The sequence below is a fragment of the Panthera onca genome, chromosome X (genome assembly GCF_046562875.1).
Source record: "Panthera onca isolate mPanOnc1 chromosome X, mPanOnc1 haplotype 2, whole genome shotgun sequence".
NCBI lineage: Eukaryota > Metazoa > Chordata > Mammalia > Carnivora > Felidae > Panthera > Panthera onca.
In genome coordinates, this window is record NC_138357.1 from 114,238,845 (window position 1) to 114,261,214 (window position 22,370).

Sequence of the window (22,370 nt, forward strand, 5' to 3'; positions counted from 1 at the left end):
CCATTTCACCCACATCCCACCCCCCACCTTTGGCAGCAACCAGTCTGTCTGTCTTCTGTATCTGTGAGCTTGGTTGAGGTTGGTTTGGTTGCTTTTTTCAGACTCTGCGTATAGGTGAGATCATACAGTATTTGTCTTTCTCTGACTTGTTTCATTCAGCACAATGCCCTCAGGGTCCATGCATGCGGTTGCAAATGGCAAGATTCCTTTTTATGACTGAATAATATTCCACTGTGTATGTACATCACATTCTGGTTATCTGTTGGACACTTAGGTTGCTTCTAGGTCTTTGCTATTGTAAATGCAGTGAACATGGGAGTGCAGATATCCTTTAGAGTTAGTGTTTTTGTTTCCTTTAGATAAATACCCAAAAATGGAATTGCTGGATCATATGGTAGTTCCATTTTTAATTTTTTCAAGAGTCTCCATACTGTTTTCCACAGCACCTGCATCAATTTGCATCCCACCCACAGTGCATGAGGGTTCCCTTTTATCCATATCCTCACCAACACTTATTTCTTTTTTTTTTTTTTAATATATCTTAGCCATTCCGACAGGTGCGAGGTGATTGTTGTGGTTTTGAATTGCATTTTCCTGATGATGAGTGGTATCAAACATCTTTTCCTGTGTCTGCCTGCTGTCTTTACCATTGGCCGTCTTGATGCCTTCTTTGGAAAAATGTTTCTTCAGGTCCTCTGCCCATTTTTTAATCAGACTTTTTTTGCTCTTGAGTTGTATGAACTCTTTATATATTTTTGATATTAACCCCTTGTCAGATATATGATTGGCATTTGCATGGACGGTTTTGAGTAGTGGAGTGACATGACGTGACTCAGTGTTTAGCAGGATCACTCTGACTCCCATGTTGAGAATAGATTGTAGAGGGTGAGGGTGAAAGCAGGAAATGATGGTTATTTGGGTCAGGGTAGTAGCAGTGGTGGTCATGAGGTGTAGCCCATTTTTGGATGTGGCTTAAAATAAAAGCTAACAATGATTTGATCGAATGAAAGATACTAGCGATATGAAGCATGACTCCAAAGTTTTTGGCATGAAAAACAGGAGGAACGGACTGGCCATTCTTAAATAAGATGGAGAAGAATAGCTTTGATGGGACAATCAGCAGTTAAGTTTTGGACACATCAAGTTTGAGGTATTAGACATGCAAGTGAGATGCTAGGAAGATAGTTGGATATGGAGTTCAGGGGAGAGTTCTGGGCTGGAGATAGTAATTTGGGAGTCATCAAGATATAGATGTTTGGAAAAGCAGGACAGTAGATGATATACCAAGGGATCTAGTGTAGTTACAGATAAGAAACATCCAAGGGTTATGCTTAAGGACTCTCCAGTGTTAAAAGACTAGGGAGATGAATAGGAACCAGAAAATTAGACTCAAGTAGAAGGAAAATGAGAGTATGGTGACCTGCAAGCCGAATGAAGAAGGTAATCCAAAGAGGAAGGAGTACTCAGCTATCAAATGCGGCTGGTAGGTCAGATAAGACAAGGGCTTAGAAGCGGTCACTGGGACTTAGCAGTGATGCAGACCTACAGAACATCCAGGGTAAGACACACTAATGCCTGGATCCCATCTCCAGAGACTGATGTAACTGGTCTCAAGTGCAACCTGAACACCAAGGTTTTTGAAGTTTCCCAGGTGATTCTAATGTGCAAGCCAACGTTGCGACCCCACTGTCTTAGTTCATATCTTTTTCTTAATTTGTGAAATGACCTTATCGTCAGAAACATATGTTGCCAGACTGATTAAACACAGGAGATTTTATCTGTAGACTTGTTCGTGGATACTTTGGGATCTGAAAATGATAAGCATATCTGAAAACTGATCATTAACAACTAAAGAGATTAGCTATTTAGCACCTGTCCTAAAGTGGCTTTTAAGCTGAAAATCGCCTTGCTTTTCATTTTTTGCAAATATTTGATTTTTTATTTTTGTTCTTTTTTTTTAATCCCCAAAAGACCTTTTGTTTTTAGTAACAAGGGTAAGTTTCAAGTTAATGAAAAAAATTTAAGGGAAACATTGCTGTAAATGGTCCAAAGAAAACCAAATGAACCCGAACTCAGATCGATAATGAAGCATTTAGAAGAGTTAAGTAAATTCTTTTCAGAATCCTGAAAATTTCACACCTCAAAAGTTGGCTCATAGCAGATGTAAAAATGTTGTACCTCATTAAAGTTTTAGTCTTTTTTCATTTTCCTGCCACTGACTGTAGAAATTATTTCAATGCTGTAGTAAAATTGAGTTGGGTTGGTAGCTCTTCACTCTTTAAAATGGGAAGGAATCGTGAGTGGGCTGTTGGTTAAGAGATCTGTTTTGTAGGCTGATAATTGGATTCTATGGAAAAAGAGAGTACAGATCAAATCTCTGAGAACAAGATCAGGCTGGAAAATAGGAAAAATCAAAGTTGCAATACAGGCCTAATTACTGCAGGTTTCCAGAAGAATGCCAAGTGTCTAGATTAGCCCTTCTCAACCCGGGTTGGGTTCCACAGAGAATTAAACCCTAATGCCCTAAGGCATCCATTGTATCAATCGAATGAACTCTCTTAAGTATCCAGAATGGGGCTACCTATGTACCATACTTGGGAGAATGGAGAAAATAGTTACTCAGATAATCAAATAATTTTCTCTGGAGCTTAATTCACTAGCAGAACCCCCATTGAGAAAAGCTGTTTGACGTACTAATCTGTTGTCTTGAATGATGCAGAGTTTTATGACTTACAGGTCCTCAGGAAAGAAAGCATAAAAGAGCCTGTTGTCGAATTGCCAAGAAATTAAAAAGAATAATCTCTTTATTATTTATTAGAATAGTTATTAGTAAAACATGCACAGGAACACCTTGTGCAAATCCCAGCAGTGATTTTTTTGAACAGTTTAATGTGTATCCTTCCAGACTTTGTGCATGTGAACATAAGTGGAAATAATATTTACTGCAAAGAATGGGATCATGGCATTCATTTAGTTCAGCAATGTTTTTTCCATGAACTGTTATGGAAATTCTTCTATATAATTACATACAGACCTGCCTCTTTCTGAGGGTTGCATGATACTCCATGGTTTGGTTGTTACAAACTGTATTTTATCATTTGACATTTATCATATGTCAGAGGACATTTGGGTTATCTTCAGTTTTTCACTGTTAGGAGCAATGCCATAATAAACATCTTGGTTCAAAAATTCTTGAATATATATATATATATGTGTGTGTGTGCGTGTATATATATATACATATATATATATATATATATATATATATATATATATATATATATATATGTTTTTCTATTTCCAGATTATAGAAGCAGAATGGAGTCAGGATGCATACCTTTTACTTTTTGGTTTTATTAATAGAAATTTCTTTTTTTAAATGAAATTTATTATCAAATTGGTTTCCATACAACACCCAGTGCTCATCCCAACAGGTGCCCTCCTCAGTACCCATCACCCATCCACCCCTCCCTCCAACCCCCCATAAACCCTCAGTTCTCAGTTTTTTAGAGTCTCTTATGTTTTGACTCCCTCCCTCTCTAGCCTTTTTTTTTTTCTTCCCCTCCCCCAGGGTCTTCTGTTAAGTTTCTCAGGATCCACATAGGAGTGAAAACATGGTGTCTGTCTTTCTCTGTATGACTTATTTCACTTAGCATAACACTCTCCAGTTCCATCCACGTTGCTACAAAAGGCCATATTTCATTCTTTCTCACTGCCACGTAGTATTCCATTGTGTATATAAACCACAATTTCTTTATCCATTCCTCAGTTGATGGACATTTAGGCTCTTTACATAATTTGGCTATTGTCAAGAGTGCTGCTATAAACATTGGGGTACAAGTGCCCCTATGCATCAGCACTCCTATATCCCTTGGGTAAATTCCTAGCAGTGCTATTGCTGGGTCATAAGGTAGATCTATTTATAATTTTTTGAGGAACCTCCACACTGTTTTCCAGAGCGGCTGCACCAGTTTGCATTCCCACCAGCAATGCAAGAGGGTTCCTGTTTCTCCACATCCCCTCCAGCATCTATAGTCTCCTGATTTGTTTATTTTAGCCACTCTGACTGGCGTGAGGTGGTATCTGAGTGTGGTTTTGATTTGTATTTCCCTGATGAGGAGCAACGTGGAGCATCTTTTCATGTGCCTGTTGGCCATCCGGATGTCTTCTTTAGAGAAGTGTCTATTCATGTTTTCTGCCCATTTCTTCACTGGGTTATTTGTTTTTCGGGTGTGGAGTTTGGTGAGCTCTTTATAGATTTTGGATACTAGCCCTTTGTCCAATATGTCATTTGCAAATATCTTTTCCCATTCCGTAGGTTGCCTTTTAGTTTTGTTGATTGTTTCCTTTGCAGTGCAGAAGCTTTTTATCTTCATGAGGTCCCAATAGTTCATTTTTGCTTTTAATTCCCTTGCCTTTGCGGATGTGTCAAGTAGGAAATTGCTGTGGCTGAGGTCAGAGAGGTGTTTTCCTGGTTTCTCCTGCTTTTGATGGTTTCCTGTCTCACATTCAGGTCCTTTATCCATTTTGAGTTTATTTTTGTGAATGGTGTAAGAAAGTGGTCTAGTTTCATTCTTCTGCATGTTGCTGTCCAGCTCTCCCAGCACCATTTGTTAAAGAGACTTGTTTTTTTTTCCATTGGATATTCTTTCCTGCTTTGTCAAAGATTAGCTGGCCATACTTTTGTGGGTTTAATTCTGGGGTTTCTATTCTATTCCATTGGTCTATGTGTCTGTTTTTGTGTCAATACCATGCTGTCTTGATGATTACAGCTTTGTAGTAGAGGCTAAAGTCTGGGATTGTGATGCCTCCTGCTTTGGTCTTCTTCTTCAAAATTACTTTGGCTATTTGGGGTCTTTTGTGGTTCCCCACAAATTTTAGGATTGCTTGTTCTAGCTTCGAGAAGAATGCTGGTGCAGTTTTGACTGGGATTGCATTGAATGTATTAATAGAAATTTCAAACACAGTCAAAAGTAGGAAATAATATAGTGAACCCCCATGTACCCCTTTTCCACTCTTCAGTAATGATCCCTGCATGGCCATTTTTGTTTCCTGCTCACCCCATCCACTCTGTCTTACCCCAACACCAGATTTATTATGAAGCAAAGACATACCATTTTATCCAGAGATATTTCTGTATTGTCTGAGGGACAGTTTGACAAAACATGGTCATGATTGTGTTATACCTAAGGATAAACAATAATTCCTCAGTATCAATGCTCAGATTTTCCCAGGTACCTCTCTGTCTTTACCTTTTGTGTTTAGAGTGGGGTTTTTTGAGTCATGCTCCAAACAAGGTCTATACATGGCATTTGGTTGAGATGATTCTTAAGTCTTTTTTAATATATTTTTTAATATTTGTTTATTTTGAGAGAGGGAGGGAGTGCACAAGTGGGGGAGGGGCAGAGAGAGAGAGAGAGAGAGAGAGAGAGAGAGAGAATGAATACCAAGCAGGCTCCACACTGTCGGCATAGAACCCAGCGCGGTGCTCAGTCCCACAAACCATGAGATCATAACCTGAGCCGAAATCAAGAGTCGGACACTCAACTCACTGAGCCACACAGGCGCCCCAAGTCTTTTTTAGTATATAGGTTTCCCCTTATCTTATTTTTTCTTTTCCATGTTAATTACTTGGTAAGGAAGCATTTGTCTGATAGCAGTTCCAAAGTTGTGGATTTTGTAATAGTATCCCTGTGGTGTGATTTATTAAGTTCCTCTGTCCCTTTTTCTCCTTGCAGCTTGGTAGTTAGATTTGGAGGCTTAGTTCAGATTCTGGTTTCATTTTTTTTTTCTGGAAAGAATACTTCATAGTTGATTGTGTACTTTATTTGTTTTTTCTTTTTTTGTGATGTTAATGGCTGTTGATGATCATTGCCTGGATCCATTGTTTCATTAGGGGTTACAAAAATAGTGATACTTGAATTTTATAATTAATTCCTGAGTTACTAGCACAAATACTTTCTAAAGAGACATTTCGTCTCATCAATGACTTGGTTACCCCCAGTGTACAACTCATCTGGGAAAAGGAGACTGCTTAATTTTTGCTTTGATAATTTTCAAAAATAATGAGACGGTTCCTTAGCGTTCTCCAAGGGTGACCCCTGAAGTTGTGTCAGACGATTATGAAATCATCATTTTAATGTAGTTGATATGTTCCAATTCTTTTTTATAGTTATTATTCTTTTTAATGCTCATACTGTCCCTTCTTTGGCCAAAAACTGATTCTTGTTAGTTCCTGAGTCTTTCTGATATGAACTTAGTAGTTTCTTTGAGTCTTTGTATTAAGATGTTCCAGGACCATCTTAGACATATCTGGAATCTGCCATTCCTCCACGAAGTCCTGGTTCCTTGGTGCTTTTACAGACCCCAGTCAGGGTTTGGAGGGTCTCATTGCTACTGAGTTGCTCATCATTTTGGTCCTTTTCGGTAGACAGAGCTAGGAACACCACTGGATAACTTTATATTGATGTTTCAATTCAAATTTAGGACTGTAGGATTTTTACTGAATTCCTTTGATTTTGTGTACGTCTTACCCTGAAAAATCTGGTTCCTAATGATATTAACATCGTCATTTGTTGTATTCTATACTACATGATGTTTTCACATTACCAGTTCCTGTATTATTGCTAACAATATGATTACCAGAAAGTATTTAAGATTTCTTTGCATTTATATTTTTTCCTTAAGTTATATCCTCTTAGGAAAATACAAAGTGCTGTGCTTTAAAAATCATGTGAACCAGTTTGTCTTTTGTAGGTAAGCCACCAATTGCTTGCAGGGGGTCATTTGTTTGGTTCCAGCCACAAATTCAAATTGTGTTTATTGGCAAATGGTGTTTTTAGGGGACAATGTAAATTTTTTTAAAACTCATTTTCTTTTATAATTTGTTAAAAAAAAAAAAAAAAAAAAAAAAAAAACCTTACAGTTTCCAAGTCACATCCCAAGAAGTGAATTTGGATTCCTGTCCTCTTCAGCACGTTTTCTCCCTCCACCTGTTGGTAGCCAGTTTTATTACCTTTTGGTTTATCCTTCCATTTTGAGCAAATAAAAACAGGTAAATATTCACATCTCTGCTTTGCCTAAATAAAAAGGTAGCACTGTGTGCACAGTATTCAGTGCCTTGTTTTCTGGTCTTAACACTAAATTCTAGGGATCACTCCATAGCAGTATTACATAGAAATTGTTTATACAAATGTTTAACGTATTGTAATATGAATACGAACATCATTAGCCAGAGTTGATTTAATCAGGCTCTGCAACTGATGGGCATTTGCTTCCAAACCTTCACAGGAGCCCTTAATATTTCACAACCACAAACTCGGGTTATTTTGTGGCAAAGATTATTTTAACAATGATCGAAGGAATCCATTACCTTTGTGTGAAATGAAATTTTTACCATATAAGTTAGTAAGAGAGAAGACTGTGATTTGTGAATATAGAAACAATTTTCTAAATTTTCTTTTCCAGTGGACAGGAAAACAGGAATTGCTGGGGTCTTTTCCTGTTTGAGGATGGCAAGGTAGAGAAATGCCAAAACACATTTCTAAATTTCTCTTGACTTTCTGAACTGGGGGGCCCTGCCAGTTTTCCAAAAGAACCTTTTGTCAAACCACGTCATTCTCATGATTCAGGCGTAGCTTCCACAATCCTTGCTGTCCATCCAGCTATAGAAGCTGCCATGTTATTTTGTGTGTCTTCCCAAACACATCAGTCTGCATCTGCTGTCATCCACAGTCTGGATCTCAGTGAGAGAAGGGACCAAGTAGCAACTGTGACAGCGTGAGATTTACTGGTGTGGGTCTGAAGCGCTTGTTACATTTGAACATGAGAAAGTGAATTCTTATTTGGCTTTTGTTTCCTGCTAAAGCACAGCATCCCTACACCAGCCCTTGCCAGAACGAGCGCACATATGCTCCCATGTCTTGCTTCAGACATGAGTGATCTTACCATACAAATCTTTCAGGAGAAACAGTGCGGGTGACCGTGAGAAGGCTCTGCAGGTCATGCTCCAGGTTCTGCAGAGCTGTGACCGCCCGGCCCCCGACATGTTCTGCCTGTGTGGGAGGATCTACAAGGACATCTTCTTGGATTCGGACTGCAAAGATGGCACCAGCCGAGACCGCGCCATTGAGTGGTAAACCCTCCATCCTAGTCGGTAGCGTGTGCATCTCTGCAAAGAACAGAACTGCAGAGGCTAAGGATCCAGGTCTTTTCCGTGTGTGTGTGTGTGTGTGTGTGTGTGTGTGTGTGTGCGCGCGCGCGCGCCTGCCTACTGACGGTGGGGAGAAACAAAAAGTCATACACGTGGTTTGGGAATTTTCCAGATTCCTTTTTCTGAAAGGGACCATTAAAAACTGCGTTTTGTACTGGTGACATTATTCCCACAAGTTCACTCATTTATAGGGGCAAGAAGGAGGCTCACCAGGCTCCTCCCCAGCTGCTCCTTCCCTGCTACTTCATCCAGAACTGTGTTCCACTGCCACTAGCGCATTATCTTCTCAGTTCTGCCTGCCTGCCTTCTTCCTTCCTTCTTTCCTGCCTTCCTTTTTTCTTTCCTTCTTCCTCCCTTCCTTTTATCCTTCCTTCCTGCTTTTCTTTGTTCATTTAACAAAAGTTTATTGAGGGTTTACTGTATGCCAGAAACTTTTCTAGATGGTGGGGATAAAGACACAGCAGCAGACATAGACACGAATTCCCGCCTTCACGGACCTTGCATTGCTGGTAAGGGAAGTCAGACAGAGACAGACAGAAAAATAGGATGTCACCTGTTGATGAGGGCTCTAGGGACAAGTTCATCAGGGAATCTGAGGAGGCTTGGGAGGAGTCACCTGCAGTTTCAGGCAGGGTCATCAGTGAAGGTGAGTAAAGTTGTGAGGGTGGTAAGATGAGCCTTGCTGAGAACTGTGGAGAAAGTGTTCTGGGAGGAAGGGCCAGCAGAGGCAGAGACCAGGAGGAGGAAGTTTGCTCCACGTGATCAAGGCCAGTGAGGCATGAGCCAGGGGAGAGTGGCAGGAAATGGGAGAGAACTTTTTATTGTGAGTGAGATGATAAAATACCAGAGCACTCTGAGCAGAGCCGTGACGAGATCCTACATGCTTTTTTACCAGCGCATTCTCACTGTTTTGCAAAGAATACGTTTCAGGGGGTGTATCAGTTATCATTGGCTGCATAACAAATCCAAAAGTTAGTGGCTTAAAACAGCGATTTATAATTTTTCCTGATTCTGTGGATTGGCCAGGCAGCCACTCTGCTGGTTCCAGTCCTAAAGTGCTGGTCTCACTCGGAAAAATGAGCTCAGCTGGAGGCTCAGGAGGGGTGGAAGGTTCAAGATGGCCTCACACACGTTTGGCAACTGGCGTTGGGTCTTGGTGGTTCACCTGCATTCTCTGCTTGTGGTTCTCATCCTGGCAGACCAGCTTGGTGGGCGGCATTCTGAGAGAATGAAGGTGGAAGCTGCGAGGCTTAGGCTCCGGAACTCACACAGCGTCAGTTCTGCCTCACACCCTGGGTCACATCATAAGCAGGTCACATGGTTACCCCAAATAGACGCCAGCTGTGGATGGGAGAAGTGACAAAGGCACACGTGTCGTGGGATGGGAGGGATTTGTGGCTATTAAATAATCTACCACAGGGGCAAGAGCAGAAGTGGGGAACAGGAGACGGCTGCAGTAAATCAGGGAAGGGCTGATGGTGGCTTGAGCCCAGGCGGTGGTGATGATAATGAGATGTCAGAACCTGGACATAATTCCAAGGCGGAGCCAACAGCTTACCTCACCCATTTCTGTCGCGAGAGCTCTTGCCGCTCCACTCCTAGTTCTCACTGCTTCCCCTTGCCCTCTCCCCTCCCTTGTTCTCCTTCCATACATGTTGCCGGCTGTGTCATCTCCCCTCTTCTCTCTACCCACTGTCCTCCCGGGTGATCCCACTCACTCCCACACCATGGAACCGTTAGCCGATCTCCAGCCTAACCTGCGTCCTAAGCTTTGGCCCCACGTCAGCCCCCGTTTGCCCATCTGTCCCACCCAGGGGTGGTGCCGCTATGTAAGATGCAGTGTATCCAGGCTGAAATCCTCACCTCTCCACAAGGGATGGCTTCCAACGTCTTGCTTTCTCACTACCATTCTTCGGCCTCCTACACATACTTTTTTTTTTTAACATCTGGTAATGTTCACTCATTTACCTCCCCATACGGTCAGTTCCCCATCGCAGCCCTTCTCTGTATCTTGCCTCACTTCCTGCCAGTCTTTGCTCATCACCACCACCGTGGTCAGTGCCACTTTTTTTTACTTTCTTGCCAGGAGTGTTCTAACAGTATTCCAAGTAGGCTCTGTGCTTGGTGTCTCTAAAGTCTATCCTTGTAGATTGAACCACTATGCCTTATTCCTCCTAAAGCTCCAAGACCCACCATGGCTCTCCATTTCCTATTAAATAAAAACTCAGACTTCTTAGAATACCAGTCTAGGTGCTCTGCAAACTTTCTCCAACCCACCCTGAGCCCCATTGCCCACTACCTGATACATGGCCCACTAAACTGAAGTTTCTTAGGAGTTTTGCAGACTCTCATCTCTGTTCCTGCCATTCTTTCTGTTGGAGGTTTCCTTTCCAAATCTCTGTCATTGCACATCTTTCCATCTTTGTGCCATATCTCGAGTTTCTAGGGGTGGCCCCACTTCTGTGAGCCCCTGTAGACATGGGTTTGTGTAGTTTTAGGATACTTACCACATTCAAGTTTGTGTTTTCCCTAATTGCACTAGCTGTGTGTAGATCTTATTACCTCTACCATAGTATAGTTTCTTGGAGGGCAGGGACCTTATTTTATTCGTAATTGCACCTGATGTACTGTATGGTAGGAGTCGCTCAAGGTGCTAAGGAGCAACTAATATTGGGTAGAGCCAAAATAGGAAGCTGTGTTCCCATCACAGTGGCCAAGAATTCAGCCCTCAGGTAAGGAAATGACTGCCTGTGGCTCCTTCACCAAAGTCCTAGGAGCCCTTCTCCATCCACTTCATAAGGCAGTGGTTATAGGAACAAATGAAGCTTAGTCTCTGGTATGGTGAGACCTTGGGGTTATCTTACCCAGGGCCTCAGGTACTAATGTGGAACATGGGCACAGGGAGGCAGGGGGCTGGTAAGAGGCAAACCTGGGACTGCAATCCTGATTCCCAGTTCAAGTCTTCTCTGCCCCTAAGCTGGGCCTGTTGGATTTATGGATAAGAGGCATAGAGAAGTCACCCTCCCTGCACTCTTCCTTTTGATAGTAAAAGTGGAAAAAAAAATCAAATACCATAGGACATAATGAGGGAGGGGGAAGGTTTTTCAATTTTATTGGAATTTTATTGGGTAGGGTTGGAATGACTTCCTTAGTGTCCTCTGGTTCATCAGAGCATACTTGTATTATTAGCCCCAAAGTTCATAAAACTGAATTGTAATCGACTTTAAATGATAGGTTCTCCCTTCCACAATTAGTATTTTGTTGGTGTTTAACTCTCTTGTTGTCACACGAGTGATCAAATTCCTCCTGGTTTACAAGTCTTTGGTTTGAACTGTGCCACTTAACAACATTTTAGTGTTGTTACTTCGTGGATCAAATTCTTTGTTCCCAACCATGATATTTCTACTCGCTCATGGAAGGGAAAGAAGCTTTTTATGTATAGAAAAAAAGAATAAGAGAATTAAAATGGCACTCTTTAAACTTCAGGTGTAAAAATGCTACTCTCTATTTTGCATGTTGTTCTTTACCCCAGGGTGACAGATCCCTGCTCTTCTGTCACGCTGTGCCACTACTCTCGGAGCAATCTGGGGGCCAGGATCCTGCCGGTACTGCTTCGTACGTGAAAAAAAATGACTCCATTTTGTGATAGAAGCAAACAAACACCCTGCAGAGTAATTGCCTACAATTGATGGAATTTTCGCCTAATAAAGAATGCTCAATGTACAAATGGAGTCTAACTTTTAAAGTGTGATTTGGGCATCAAATTGTGGTCTACTTTGGGGGATAGGGTTATAAAAAGGTTTTAAATTTCTTCTGTGCACTTTAAAATAATTTCCTTATTTTATACAGTGATCATGGTTTTCTCATCAAAAAGTATAAAACTGATGAAGAAAAATTTTTAACTCCTTAGTGTTAATATTATGCCATTTTCAAGAAGCTGTTTGAGTGCTTGGATGTAGCTGTTTGTAAAGAGGGAGGGGATCTGGAAAACAACCAATTAGTTGGTCAAAAAAAAAAGTTCATGAGAAGGTGGGCTTGTGCCATTATTTATAATTTTTTGCTTCTACCATAATAAGAGTCGGGCGGTTCTGTACTGGCAGGTATCGCAGAGGATTTGCGCTCCAGTCATCTCTCTATTCAGGAATTAACCTGGCAATTTTGCTGATAGTTGCAGGACAGCAATTTGAAACTTCCATGGAACTAAGGAAAATAGGTAAAGTTATTTTTGATAGCCGATGTTGATGTGCTTTGGTAACACAAATTCAGCATTAAAAGTTACTAGCATTTCGTTCAAATAACTAGCATTTTGTTTCAAAAGGAACAATTACTCTCTGATAGCCTGCCTGAGATGGTAGCCAACATAAAATGGGTACTTTTTCCTCTAGCTAAAGGCTTGCATAATGTGATAGAAACTAGAAATATTTTTCATAACTTCATGTAAAATTCAAATTCTTAAGGTGTCCGGCTAAACAGTTTATTGGGAAGAAAAGGGAGCTTGGAGAAAATGAACAATTACTGGGATGTGGGTCAGTTCTTCAACGTCAGCATGTTGGCCAATGATGTCGGGAAGGCTGTCCAGGCGGCAGAGAGGTTGTTCAAACTGAAACCTCCAGTCTGGTGAGTCATGTCTGTGTGTGGCCTTCACTTCTCTCAATATCTGATATCGTTCTGAAGGGTTTTCTCCAGAGAGGAGAGGGATAAATGCAAAAGACAATAACGATTGCCGTGTTTCTCCTTCTGACTTCTTCATTAAAGCAAAGTTAGGGCACGAAGAACAGCTCTGAAGGCTCACTTGGTTTTATGTGACAGGAGGGAACGACAGACAGATGGGCACGTACATGCACAGAATACGTCCCTACGCACTCTGTCTCCAAGAGGATGCTCTCAATCTTAGTACTTTCTTCAGGTTGTCATCTCGGTCCTCAAGAACAAAACCTTCCTCAGCACTAGTACGTATTTGTGAGAAAGCAGGTAGTAAAGCTAAAAGCACACCCACAAAGTGATGTGCATCACGCACGAAAACTGGAACTAAACGACCAAGATATGGTCAAGAAAATGGAGTCAGAGCAGTGGCCCTAGCTTAGCCCAACATGTCGCCATGAAAATGGCAAGAAAGAACACTGGGAGGCATGGACTTGCATTCATGGTTTATCCTAGGATAAGAAAAGCCCATTGCAGGGTATATTTTCCTCTCTCAGTGGTTCTCAAACTTCGGCAGGTATCAGAATCAGCTGTGTTGATTACAACACAGATAGCTGGGCCCGCCCTTAGGCTGTCTGGTTCCAAAGGTCTAGGGTGGGACCTGAGAATTTGTATTTACAAATGACAATCTGATGCTGCTCCTCTGGGGAACCACACTTGGAGAACCACTGTTCTGTGTGGTCTTTTAATTAATCTGGGTTTGGTATGTGACTCAGAGCAAGGTCTGTGAGAGGTGGGCAATAACTGATTTGCCAATAGACATGAAGCTCCATTAGAATCGTCACTATGTCATTGACTCCTGTGGTCTCAAAATAGATGCTTGTTAGATATTTGTGTAATTAATAAATGTATGATGGATTTTCCCTGAAATATCAACAGTGGTGATCTCAAGGAGGTAGCCTAATAAGAAGTTTTTAATCTTTTTTCCTTATCTCTGTTTTTCTGATCTGTCTAAAATGCATTTGGATTACACGCATCATGTAAAATTTTTTACTTTTAATGACCCGTGTTCATCTGTCCGTTATTTCCCAGTTCACGGAGCCAATCTGGACTCCCAGGGGTCGGAATCTCTTCAGTTATTTTTAGTTGGACCCTTTTTCTTCCCAATCTGAAGGACCTAAATTTGATCCCCAAACTATATCAGCCTGTTCAAATTTTTCTGAGGCTGAGCCAATAGGGATTCAGGCAGAGTCTCCAGCCTTCCTGGAGTGGTTGCTGTTGCCAGAATTCTACTTTTAAAGTGCATTGCTGCACCTGAGCTAGACAGAGCCGACTCCAGGGAGGCGACAGCCAAGCCTTGAATACGTTCTAATTACATTAGTACCTACACTGACTTACAGCGTTGGGACCTGATATTGTAGGTCCGAGACCACCCTGAGCTTCATGATTCGCTAGAAAGACTCACAGAACTCAGGAAGGCTGTCGTACTCATGGCTAAGGTTTATTACAATAAAATTACACAGATTGAAATCAGCAAAGGCAAAAGGCACGTAGGACAGAGGCCAGGAGAGAGTAGGTACAAGCTTCTAGTTGTCCTCACCCAGTGGAGTGACATGGACAGTGCTTACTTCTTCTAGCAACAATGTATGGCAACATGTACAAAGTATTGACAACCAGGGAAGCTCACCAAGTCTCGGTGTTCAGGGTCTTATGGGGGTTCAGTCATGTAAGCATGGAGCGCCCATGTAGTTGACCTTAGTCACTGAGTCCCCAGCCTCTGTAGAGATGGCACTGATACAGCATGGCCCAAGGCCCCAGGTAAACAAAAACACTCTTATCAGGCTGGATGTCCCAAGGGCTTAGAGGCAATGTCCCAGAAGCCAGTCAAGAGCCAGACCTTCCTTGGAATGTGTAGAGTTTGGAGGACCCAGGCCTACTGAATTAATCCTTCACTGCATGGTACTCAAGCAAGTCAGTCAGAGTCTAGCCGTGTGGCTTCCCGGAGCAGCCCCAGACCTTATCCTCAAAGAGCAACCTAGTAGTCCAGTGCTTTCAGTCCTTCAGTGCTCCATCCCCATTCACTACCGGTGGTGATGTGACCACCACTGCCCAACAGCTATGTTTCAGAAACCTCAGTTGGCCTGAAGACAGTAAAGAAGTGGGGAGATTGAAGACCTCGTAACTTCAAAATCTGCCTGGTCAGAGCTAATAAAAAAAATTCGATGAGTTTCACATTTGTGATTGTCTGGGGTCAAGGAGGAGAAGAGAGGGATGGGAGGAAAATGGCATGTCTATAGAAGGGAAGCATGACCCTTGTGACTGTGAAAATGTTTTCTATCTTAACTGTGTCCGTGTTGGTATTCTGCTTGTGATGTTGTTCTAGAATTTTATAAGCTGTCATCCTTGGTATAAACCAGGCCCAAGGTTACATGGGATCTCTGTATTATTTCTTACAAGTATACGTAAATCTACAATTACCTGAAAATAGAAAGGTTGATTTAAAAAAGACTGTGAGTTTGAAATTTTGTCATTTTGTAATTGCTTTGAATTTCAAACTACATTGTTATTAAGGTAGTTGTTAGAAAATGTCTGCCAGTGTCTACATTTGGAATACCATTAGCCCAATGTTGGTAAAAAGCCATAATGTATGATTTTGTTGGACCAACTTATTTTGCCCGGTGTTCGGGCTTCTTTTGATTAAGTGTGTGGCTGCCAAATGATGAAGAAGCACTCACTACACACTGTGAATTTAAGTAAATTAAGCTTTTGGGGAACCTCTTTTAAAGGGAGTAGAATTGAATTCCATTTATTGAAGGATCTAATTTATTGGTGCTTGTGATTTTTCCAGGTACCTCCGATCATTAGTTCAGAACTTGTTACTAATTCAGCGCTTCAGGAAACCCATTATTGAACATTCACCCAGGCAAGAACGGCTTAACTTCTGGCTAGATATAATATTTGAGGCAACAAATGAAGTTGCTAATGGACTCAGATTTCCAGTAAGTCATGCTAAATCCATTTCTTTCAGATAGAGCCAAAGAAACTGGGGATTGGTGCTGTCTAATTATTGAATACTCTGAAAGGGAGAAAACCTTAGAGTTGTTGAAAATGTGAAGATACCCATCAGTCTTTGGTAGAATCAGCCAGGGATAGATCAGCTCACTAGAACAAGTTGGCTCTGCCCTCTAACATAGTGGTTCTTGACAGAATCATTTTGTCTCCCGGGGGACATCTGGCAATATCTGGAGACATTTTTGGTTGTCACAGCTGTGAAGCAGGTATTGCTACTGGCACCTAGAGAGTAGCAGGCACCTGGCGAAGGCCAGGGGTGCCACCAGACATCCCACAGTGCATAGGATAGCCCCTCCCCCTACGTAAAATCGTCTGGCCCCAAATGTCAGCAGTACCAAGGTGGAGATACCCTGTTCTAAATCAGTGCAAGACTAATAGTAAAATTTTGGAATTTGACGCTGTTTCCCGTTGAGCTTTGGTTTGCCTCCAGTACCACTAATTAATTTTTAAAATGTTATTGCAAAGCAAAATGGCTATTAGCTTTTCATTAAGTTTTTGTTTCAATTTTATGACCATATCGTAAGGAGTCGTAAGTAAGATACGTAAGCATCCTAGACATTGAACTTGACATAATTGTATTTTGTGTTTATGCCGTGAGATTTTGTGAACATGCTGTGTTCAGGAATTTCATTAAACTGCTAATAGAGATTAAGTTGTTTGAAATGATTATGATAATGATTTTGTTCTTGGGTACTACGTTTTAAAATCTTCTTTTAATTATGAAATATTTCCAACCTATTGAAAGGGACAAAAAAATAACAGACACTTGTGTAATCTCTACCTAGATTTAACGATTTTAATTAGGTTGCTGTATTTGCTTTGGAAAGCCATTCAGTCTCTCTCCCCCCACCCCCTCCCTCTCCCTCTCTCCTTTCTCCCCATCTCCTTCCTCCCCATCTCCTTCCTCTCCCTCTCCCCCAGCAATAAAACATTACTCATGGAATGTCACCTCACTCTTCATTCCCTTGGATGTTTCATAGACTTGGGCACCTACTCACAGATCATCCAGTTTGCTTCATTTCTCTCAAAAACCGTAGCCTCCCTCTTTATTCTCTGCCACCTTGTTGGGCAGGCTTTCCTTGGCCACCCCATCTAAAGTGCTCGCCCCACCTTTATTCTGTCGTGTTTGCTTCACAGCCGTATAGGTGACCGTATTCCATGCCCCTATACGTTTGTTTCTTGTGTGCCCCGTTAGAGCATAGACTCCTCCCCCGCCGTGGGGAAGGGACTACTGTCAAGATTGTGGTATCCCTGGGCCCTAGAGTAGTATTGGCACACAGTAGGTCCTTGAGTATTTGTGGAGTACACCGCTTCCCACTTGCTCACTGGGCAGAGTGACCTTTCTGGGATATTCCTGTGCATCACAGAAATCTGTCCTTTCAGGTGCTGGTGATAGAACCAACCAAAGTCTACCAGCCTTCATATGTTTCTATAAACAGTGACGCTGAGGAGAAGACGGTTTTCCTGTGGCATGTCTCACCCACAGAAATGGTAAGAAAAAAATCTTCCATAGCTGTCTCTCGCCTCTGTGCTATTGAATCACAAATTTGGTATTCAAGTAGGAGGGTCTGTGTTGTAGTACTTGAAAGAATAGGTACCTGTGCCTGACTGGTAAGATCTGTGAGTGCAAGAGGGTATAATCACAGATGGGAGAGAGGATGCTGGTTTTTCCATTTGATGTTTCTTTGTGTACACATGTGTGGGTATGACTCTGTGTATGTTTATGGAAATGAATACAGGCTTGTGGAAAAAAGAAGTTACACCCTGAGGAAGTGGATAAGGAGTAGTGGGAAAGTCCCTCCAAATCCCCTAGACCCTGTCCTTATTCCCATCCCCACTGACTTGGTGGATATTCATCCGTACCATTCTCTGCACTGCCTTATGTATGTGTAAGTGTGTGTATACGTGCATATATTTATTATTTTAATTTTTTTGATGTTTTATTTTTGAAACAAAACACAAGCTGGGGAGGGGCAGAGAGAGAGGGAGACAGGAACTGAAGCGGGCTCTGCGCTGACAGGAGAAAGCCCTATGTGGGGCTCAAACTCACGAGCTGTCAGATCATGACATGAGCCGAAGTTAGACACTTAGCCAACTGAGCCACCTAGGTGCCCCTATATATGCGTACGTTTTATATATATGTTTGTGCATGCGTGTGTGTATATATATAGAGAGAGAGAGTATTTTTGTTAAAGTGAGATCATACAATATATATTTATTATTTTGCATCTTACTCTTTTTTAACTGATTCATACATCTTAATGTTTATTTTTGAGAGAGAGAGAGCATGAGCAGGGGAGGGGCAGAGTGAGAGGGAGACATAGAACATGAAGCAGGCTCCAGGCTCTGAGCTGTCAGCACAGAGCCCGACGCGGGGCTCGAACTCACGAGCCGTGAGATCATGACCTGAGCCAAAGTCGGACGCTTAACCGACTGAGCCACCCAGGCGCCCCTGATTCTCACATCTTAGACATTATTTCCATATAGCACACAATGATCCCCCTGATGTTTTTGGTTGGAATATTCCCCATATTCTTGTATCATGGTGGTCCATTTCTGAGTACGCTTGAACTGTAAATTATGGTCCCAGTCTCCTGCAGTGCACCTTTCAGCCTCACCTGTGCACTCTAGCTGATGATAGATGCGTCGGTGCACATCCTGGCGGAGTCACCCTGCACACTCCTATAGATTGTTTCAGGAGCAGAGATTCCCAGAAATGGACTTGCTGGTTTTAAAGACCACATATATTTAAAATTTGAGAGCTACTGGCATATTTGCCCCATTTCAATTTATATTCACACCAAGGATATAGGAGAGGGAACATTTTAATTGCCCGCTAAAGAGATCACAGAAATGCTGGGCCAGGCCTGATGTTTTGTGGTAGTAGCTATATTTTTGTCTCTGTATGTCTAAAGTACTTCTTCAGCTCTTTTCTTGAATGAAATATTTTTAGTCATGAAAAGATCCAGCACCTTTGACAAGTGCATTCATTATGTGGGTCTGTTCACTATGTATATGTTCTCATGGAGCGTGGGGGGACTTCTGCCATTAACTAGGCAAAGAAGGATTTTTTTCCTGGAAATAAGAGCGTGAGCAATTAGGTCTTCATCAGGTAAAAGTAAACAGTATCCTCAACAGTGAAATGCAACATGGGAGAATAAGTGGAGGCTCAAAATCGTGTAAGAAATTCCTTATCAGAAATAGTCACGACATGGCACCTCCCCATCATTTGGCTGGTGTGAAGTCCGCCTTCTGGATGCAGAAGTTGCGGATGTGTGCTGTACGCTGTGGCGCCCGGAGTGAACAATCCAGCACTGTGCGTGCTTCACGGTTTAAGAGAGTAATTCTTATGTGTCCTTATCCGCCACCCCCCCCCCCCACACACACACGAAACTAAAACCAAGGGACACAAGGACACTTCGGGAGGTGTTAGACATGGACATTACCTTGATTATGGTGTTTGAATATGTCCAAACTCATCAAATTATGTGCATTAAATATGTGCACTTCTTTGTCTATTATTATACCTCAGTAAAGATGTTAAAAAAAAAAAAAAGAAACGGACACGAAATCTCAAGTTGCCTTAGTACCCTTGAGCGGCTGTAACAGAACACTGTAGGCTAAGGGCTTAAAGAATATTTCTCATAGTTCTGAGGGCTGGGAGTCTGAGGACAGGGTGCCCGCATGGTCCGGTTCTGGTGAAGGCCCTCTTCTTGGTGAGTCCTCACATGGTGAAGAAGTGTCTCCCTTGTGTCTCCTTTAATAAGAGCACTAATCCCATCACGAGGGCTCCACCCTCATGACCTGATTGCCTCCCCTAGGTCCCACCTCCCAGTGCCGTCACATTGGGGTTTCGACAGCTGATTTGTGGAGGCACAAACATTGGGTCCACAGCACAAATGTAAGCCAGTAACTTTTCTAAGATTTAACAGTGTAGCGACCTTCTCATTCATCAGAGTCAGCAGCCATTAGGGGACATGAGCTGCTCTGATGTGCTTGGGGTTGTTGGTTTCTTTGGTTTGCTCCACTGTGTGTTAATTTAAATACTGCAAAAGAAAAAAAGCCAAAATAAAATATACACATGGTGTTCAAACAGCTAGAGCTCCTTTAAAGAATGGAGATGTTCTGTTAAATTTGCCTCTTTGGTTGTTTTTAACCTTTTATGGAAGTGTCATAGACACTGAAAAGCACATCAGTCATAAATGTACAGTTTGATGGATTTTGCCTAGTGAACACACCTGAGTAACCAGCGTGGCCAAGGAAGAGAACATCAGACCCCACCACCCCCAAAGCCTGGCTTACGCCCCCTCTGTGCCCCCCCTCCAGTACCCACCCCCAGGAAGCACCCCGCTTCTGATGTTGGAGTTCTTATACTAGAGACAGACCTTGCTTGTTTGCGTTGTGTCATTGATGCCACTCTGAGACGAGAGGGTTTTCAAAATTCTGGTCTGTGACCTCAGTATTCCATTGATATACGCACAAAACACCTCCTATTTTGACAAGTACTTGGAGTAAAAAAACCAATGTTATTCAAGTGACTCCTCAGACTTTTAGAGCCAAATGTTTTTGGTCTCCTGGAATTCTGCACACTTTGCCCATTTTATTTGAATCCTCTAATGGTTGCTGGCCCTTAACGGAAATTTCCATGGGTACGTATACTGTCTCCCTAGTTGTAAATGTTTTACTTTGTATATAGTCTGTAATAAGAAATGGAAAAGAACTATATAAGCAGCAAATGCTAGTTTTCCCTGACTGATGAAATGTTTTGCACAAGTGCTTGTAGTTGTCAGAACAAACGTCTGAGGGAAATATAAATTGCCTTTTTTTCTTTGAGAGGAAGCTTTTGCTTTTGCCTGCATTTGCATTTTTGAAATTCTGCAGGCTATAAAAGCCAGCAGATTCGCCTGGAATGAGGGCGACATTTCTCCACGGTGTTGCGTCTTCTCCCGGTGGCCTGTGCCCAGCAGGGAGAGATCAGGCACGTGCACGGTGTTCTCTCGCATACTGGCGGACCACACTGCTGTCAGAGAAATTCAGTTCTGGTTTGCTAGCCAAGGATTCAGAAACTTCTGCTGGTAAATGTTTAACAGCCAGCTCTCCAGGGGACATGGGAGCAGAGGGCTGACCCGTGGTGTTTGGCGGTTTCTGCGGTGTAACTACTCCCGCCGTGGCCAGTTTCAAGCCACGTCCAGTGGGTCTGCAAACGTGGTGTTGGAAGGAGGTGTGCACGGTTGGCCTTCCTAGACTGGCACCAGTGGCACCCAGTGCAACAGTGCAAGTAGGCTACCCGGCGTGGGGACAAATGCCGCATTGCCCCCTCAGCAACTCTCATGCCCCAGAGTCACCACCGGGCACATAGTAGCCACCGGCGCTGACCACGCGGGTAGGGCTGCTTGTTGGGGAAAGCTCTGTCATCGTCCTCGCCACCTTTTATGCTTATGTAAGAGAGCCACAGGACAGACACGTCCAGAGTCTACAGAATTGTCCCAGATGCCCAAGATTCCTCCCTCAGAGGTCTGCGTTCTGGGAGTAGGAGGGCAGGTGCTGAGGCGCCCGGGGTGGGGGGAACCCTGGAGGCCTGTCCCCACCTCTGGCTTCCTGGCCCGTTTCTCCATAGCCCACCCTGGCTCTTGCTCCCAGGAAACTCTTCCTGGGAGCTTCTGACCCCGACATGGAAAGCTGTAGTCTTGAGTCCATTTCCTCTGATTCAGAGGGAAAATATCCCCTCTCCCAAAAGGATGAGGACGCTGCTGAAACGGGAGGCTCGGGATGGGAGGAAAACTGCCCCTGCATTCATGATGGAGACGGTACTCTGTGCCAGGTGACCCACCAGGCCACTGGGTCAGAAACTGCACAGCCACCCTGACTTCCACTACCAGATGCTTCATGAAAAACCCCACTTGTACATCCAAGAGAGTGCCGGCTTCACAATTTCATTCACATAATATTCCAGAACAGGCAGAAGTTGCCGTTTCTACTCTTGGATGAGTAGAGATGGGGGGGTTATGACGGAAGTTTCTGGGCTGCTGCTCATGTTGTCTCTTGATTGATTTTTAGAGCATGAGAGAGTGTGTGTGTGTGCAGGAGAGGAGCACACACAGAGGAACAGAGGGGTGGGGGGGGGGTGGAGAGAGAATCCTAAGCAGGCTTCACGCTCACCGTGGAGTCCAACAGTGGGAGCGATCCCACGATCCTGGGATCATGACCTGAGCTGAAATCAAGAGTCAGATGCTCGACCGACTGAGCAACCCAGTGCCCCATGTCTCTTGATTTAAATGCTGGTTACAGCAAGTATTCATTTTGTGGAAATGGACTGTGACAATCACTGTGCCCTTTTCTGAATGTATGGTGTATTTCAATTCAGAACTTTCATAATAATTTTAAAACACTTGTACTGGCCCAAACCATTACTGGATCCCATGGCTTTCCAGATTAAAACTCACAC

The 22,370-nt window shown here is 42.8% G+C and overlaps 1 protein-coding gene across 3 annotated transcripts in view; it reads left to right on the plus strand.

Annotated features, from left to right (window-relative positions):
* Positions 1-22,370, plus strand: part of MAP3K15 (mitogen-activated protein kinase kinase kinase 15) — a 124,558-nt gene that overhangs the window by 61,619 nt on the left and 40,569 nt on the right. For all 3 annotated transcript variants that reach the window (XM_081792443.1, XM_081792442.1, XM_081792444.1), the window contains exons 7-11: positions 7,964-8,134; positions 12,313-12,425; positions 12,670-12,829; positions 15,702-15,852; positions 17,309-17,416. In XM_081792443.1, coding sequence (XP_081648569.1) covers positions 7,964-8,134; positions 12,313-12,425; positions 12,670-12,829; positions 15,702-15,852; positions 17,309-17,416 — 703 coding nt within the window. The remainder of the gene's footprint in view (positions 1-7,963; positions 8,135-12,312; positions 12,426-12,669; positions 12,830-15,701; positions 15,853-17,308; positions 17,417-22,370) is intronic.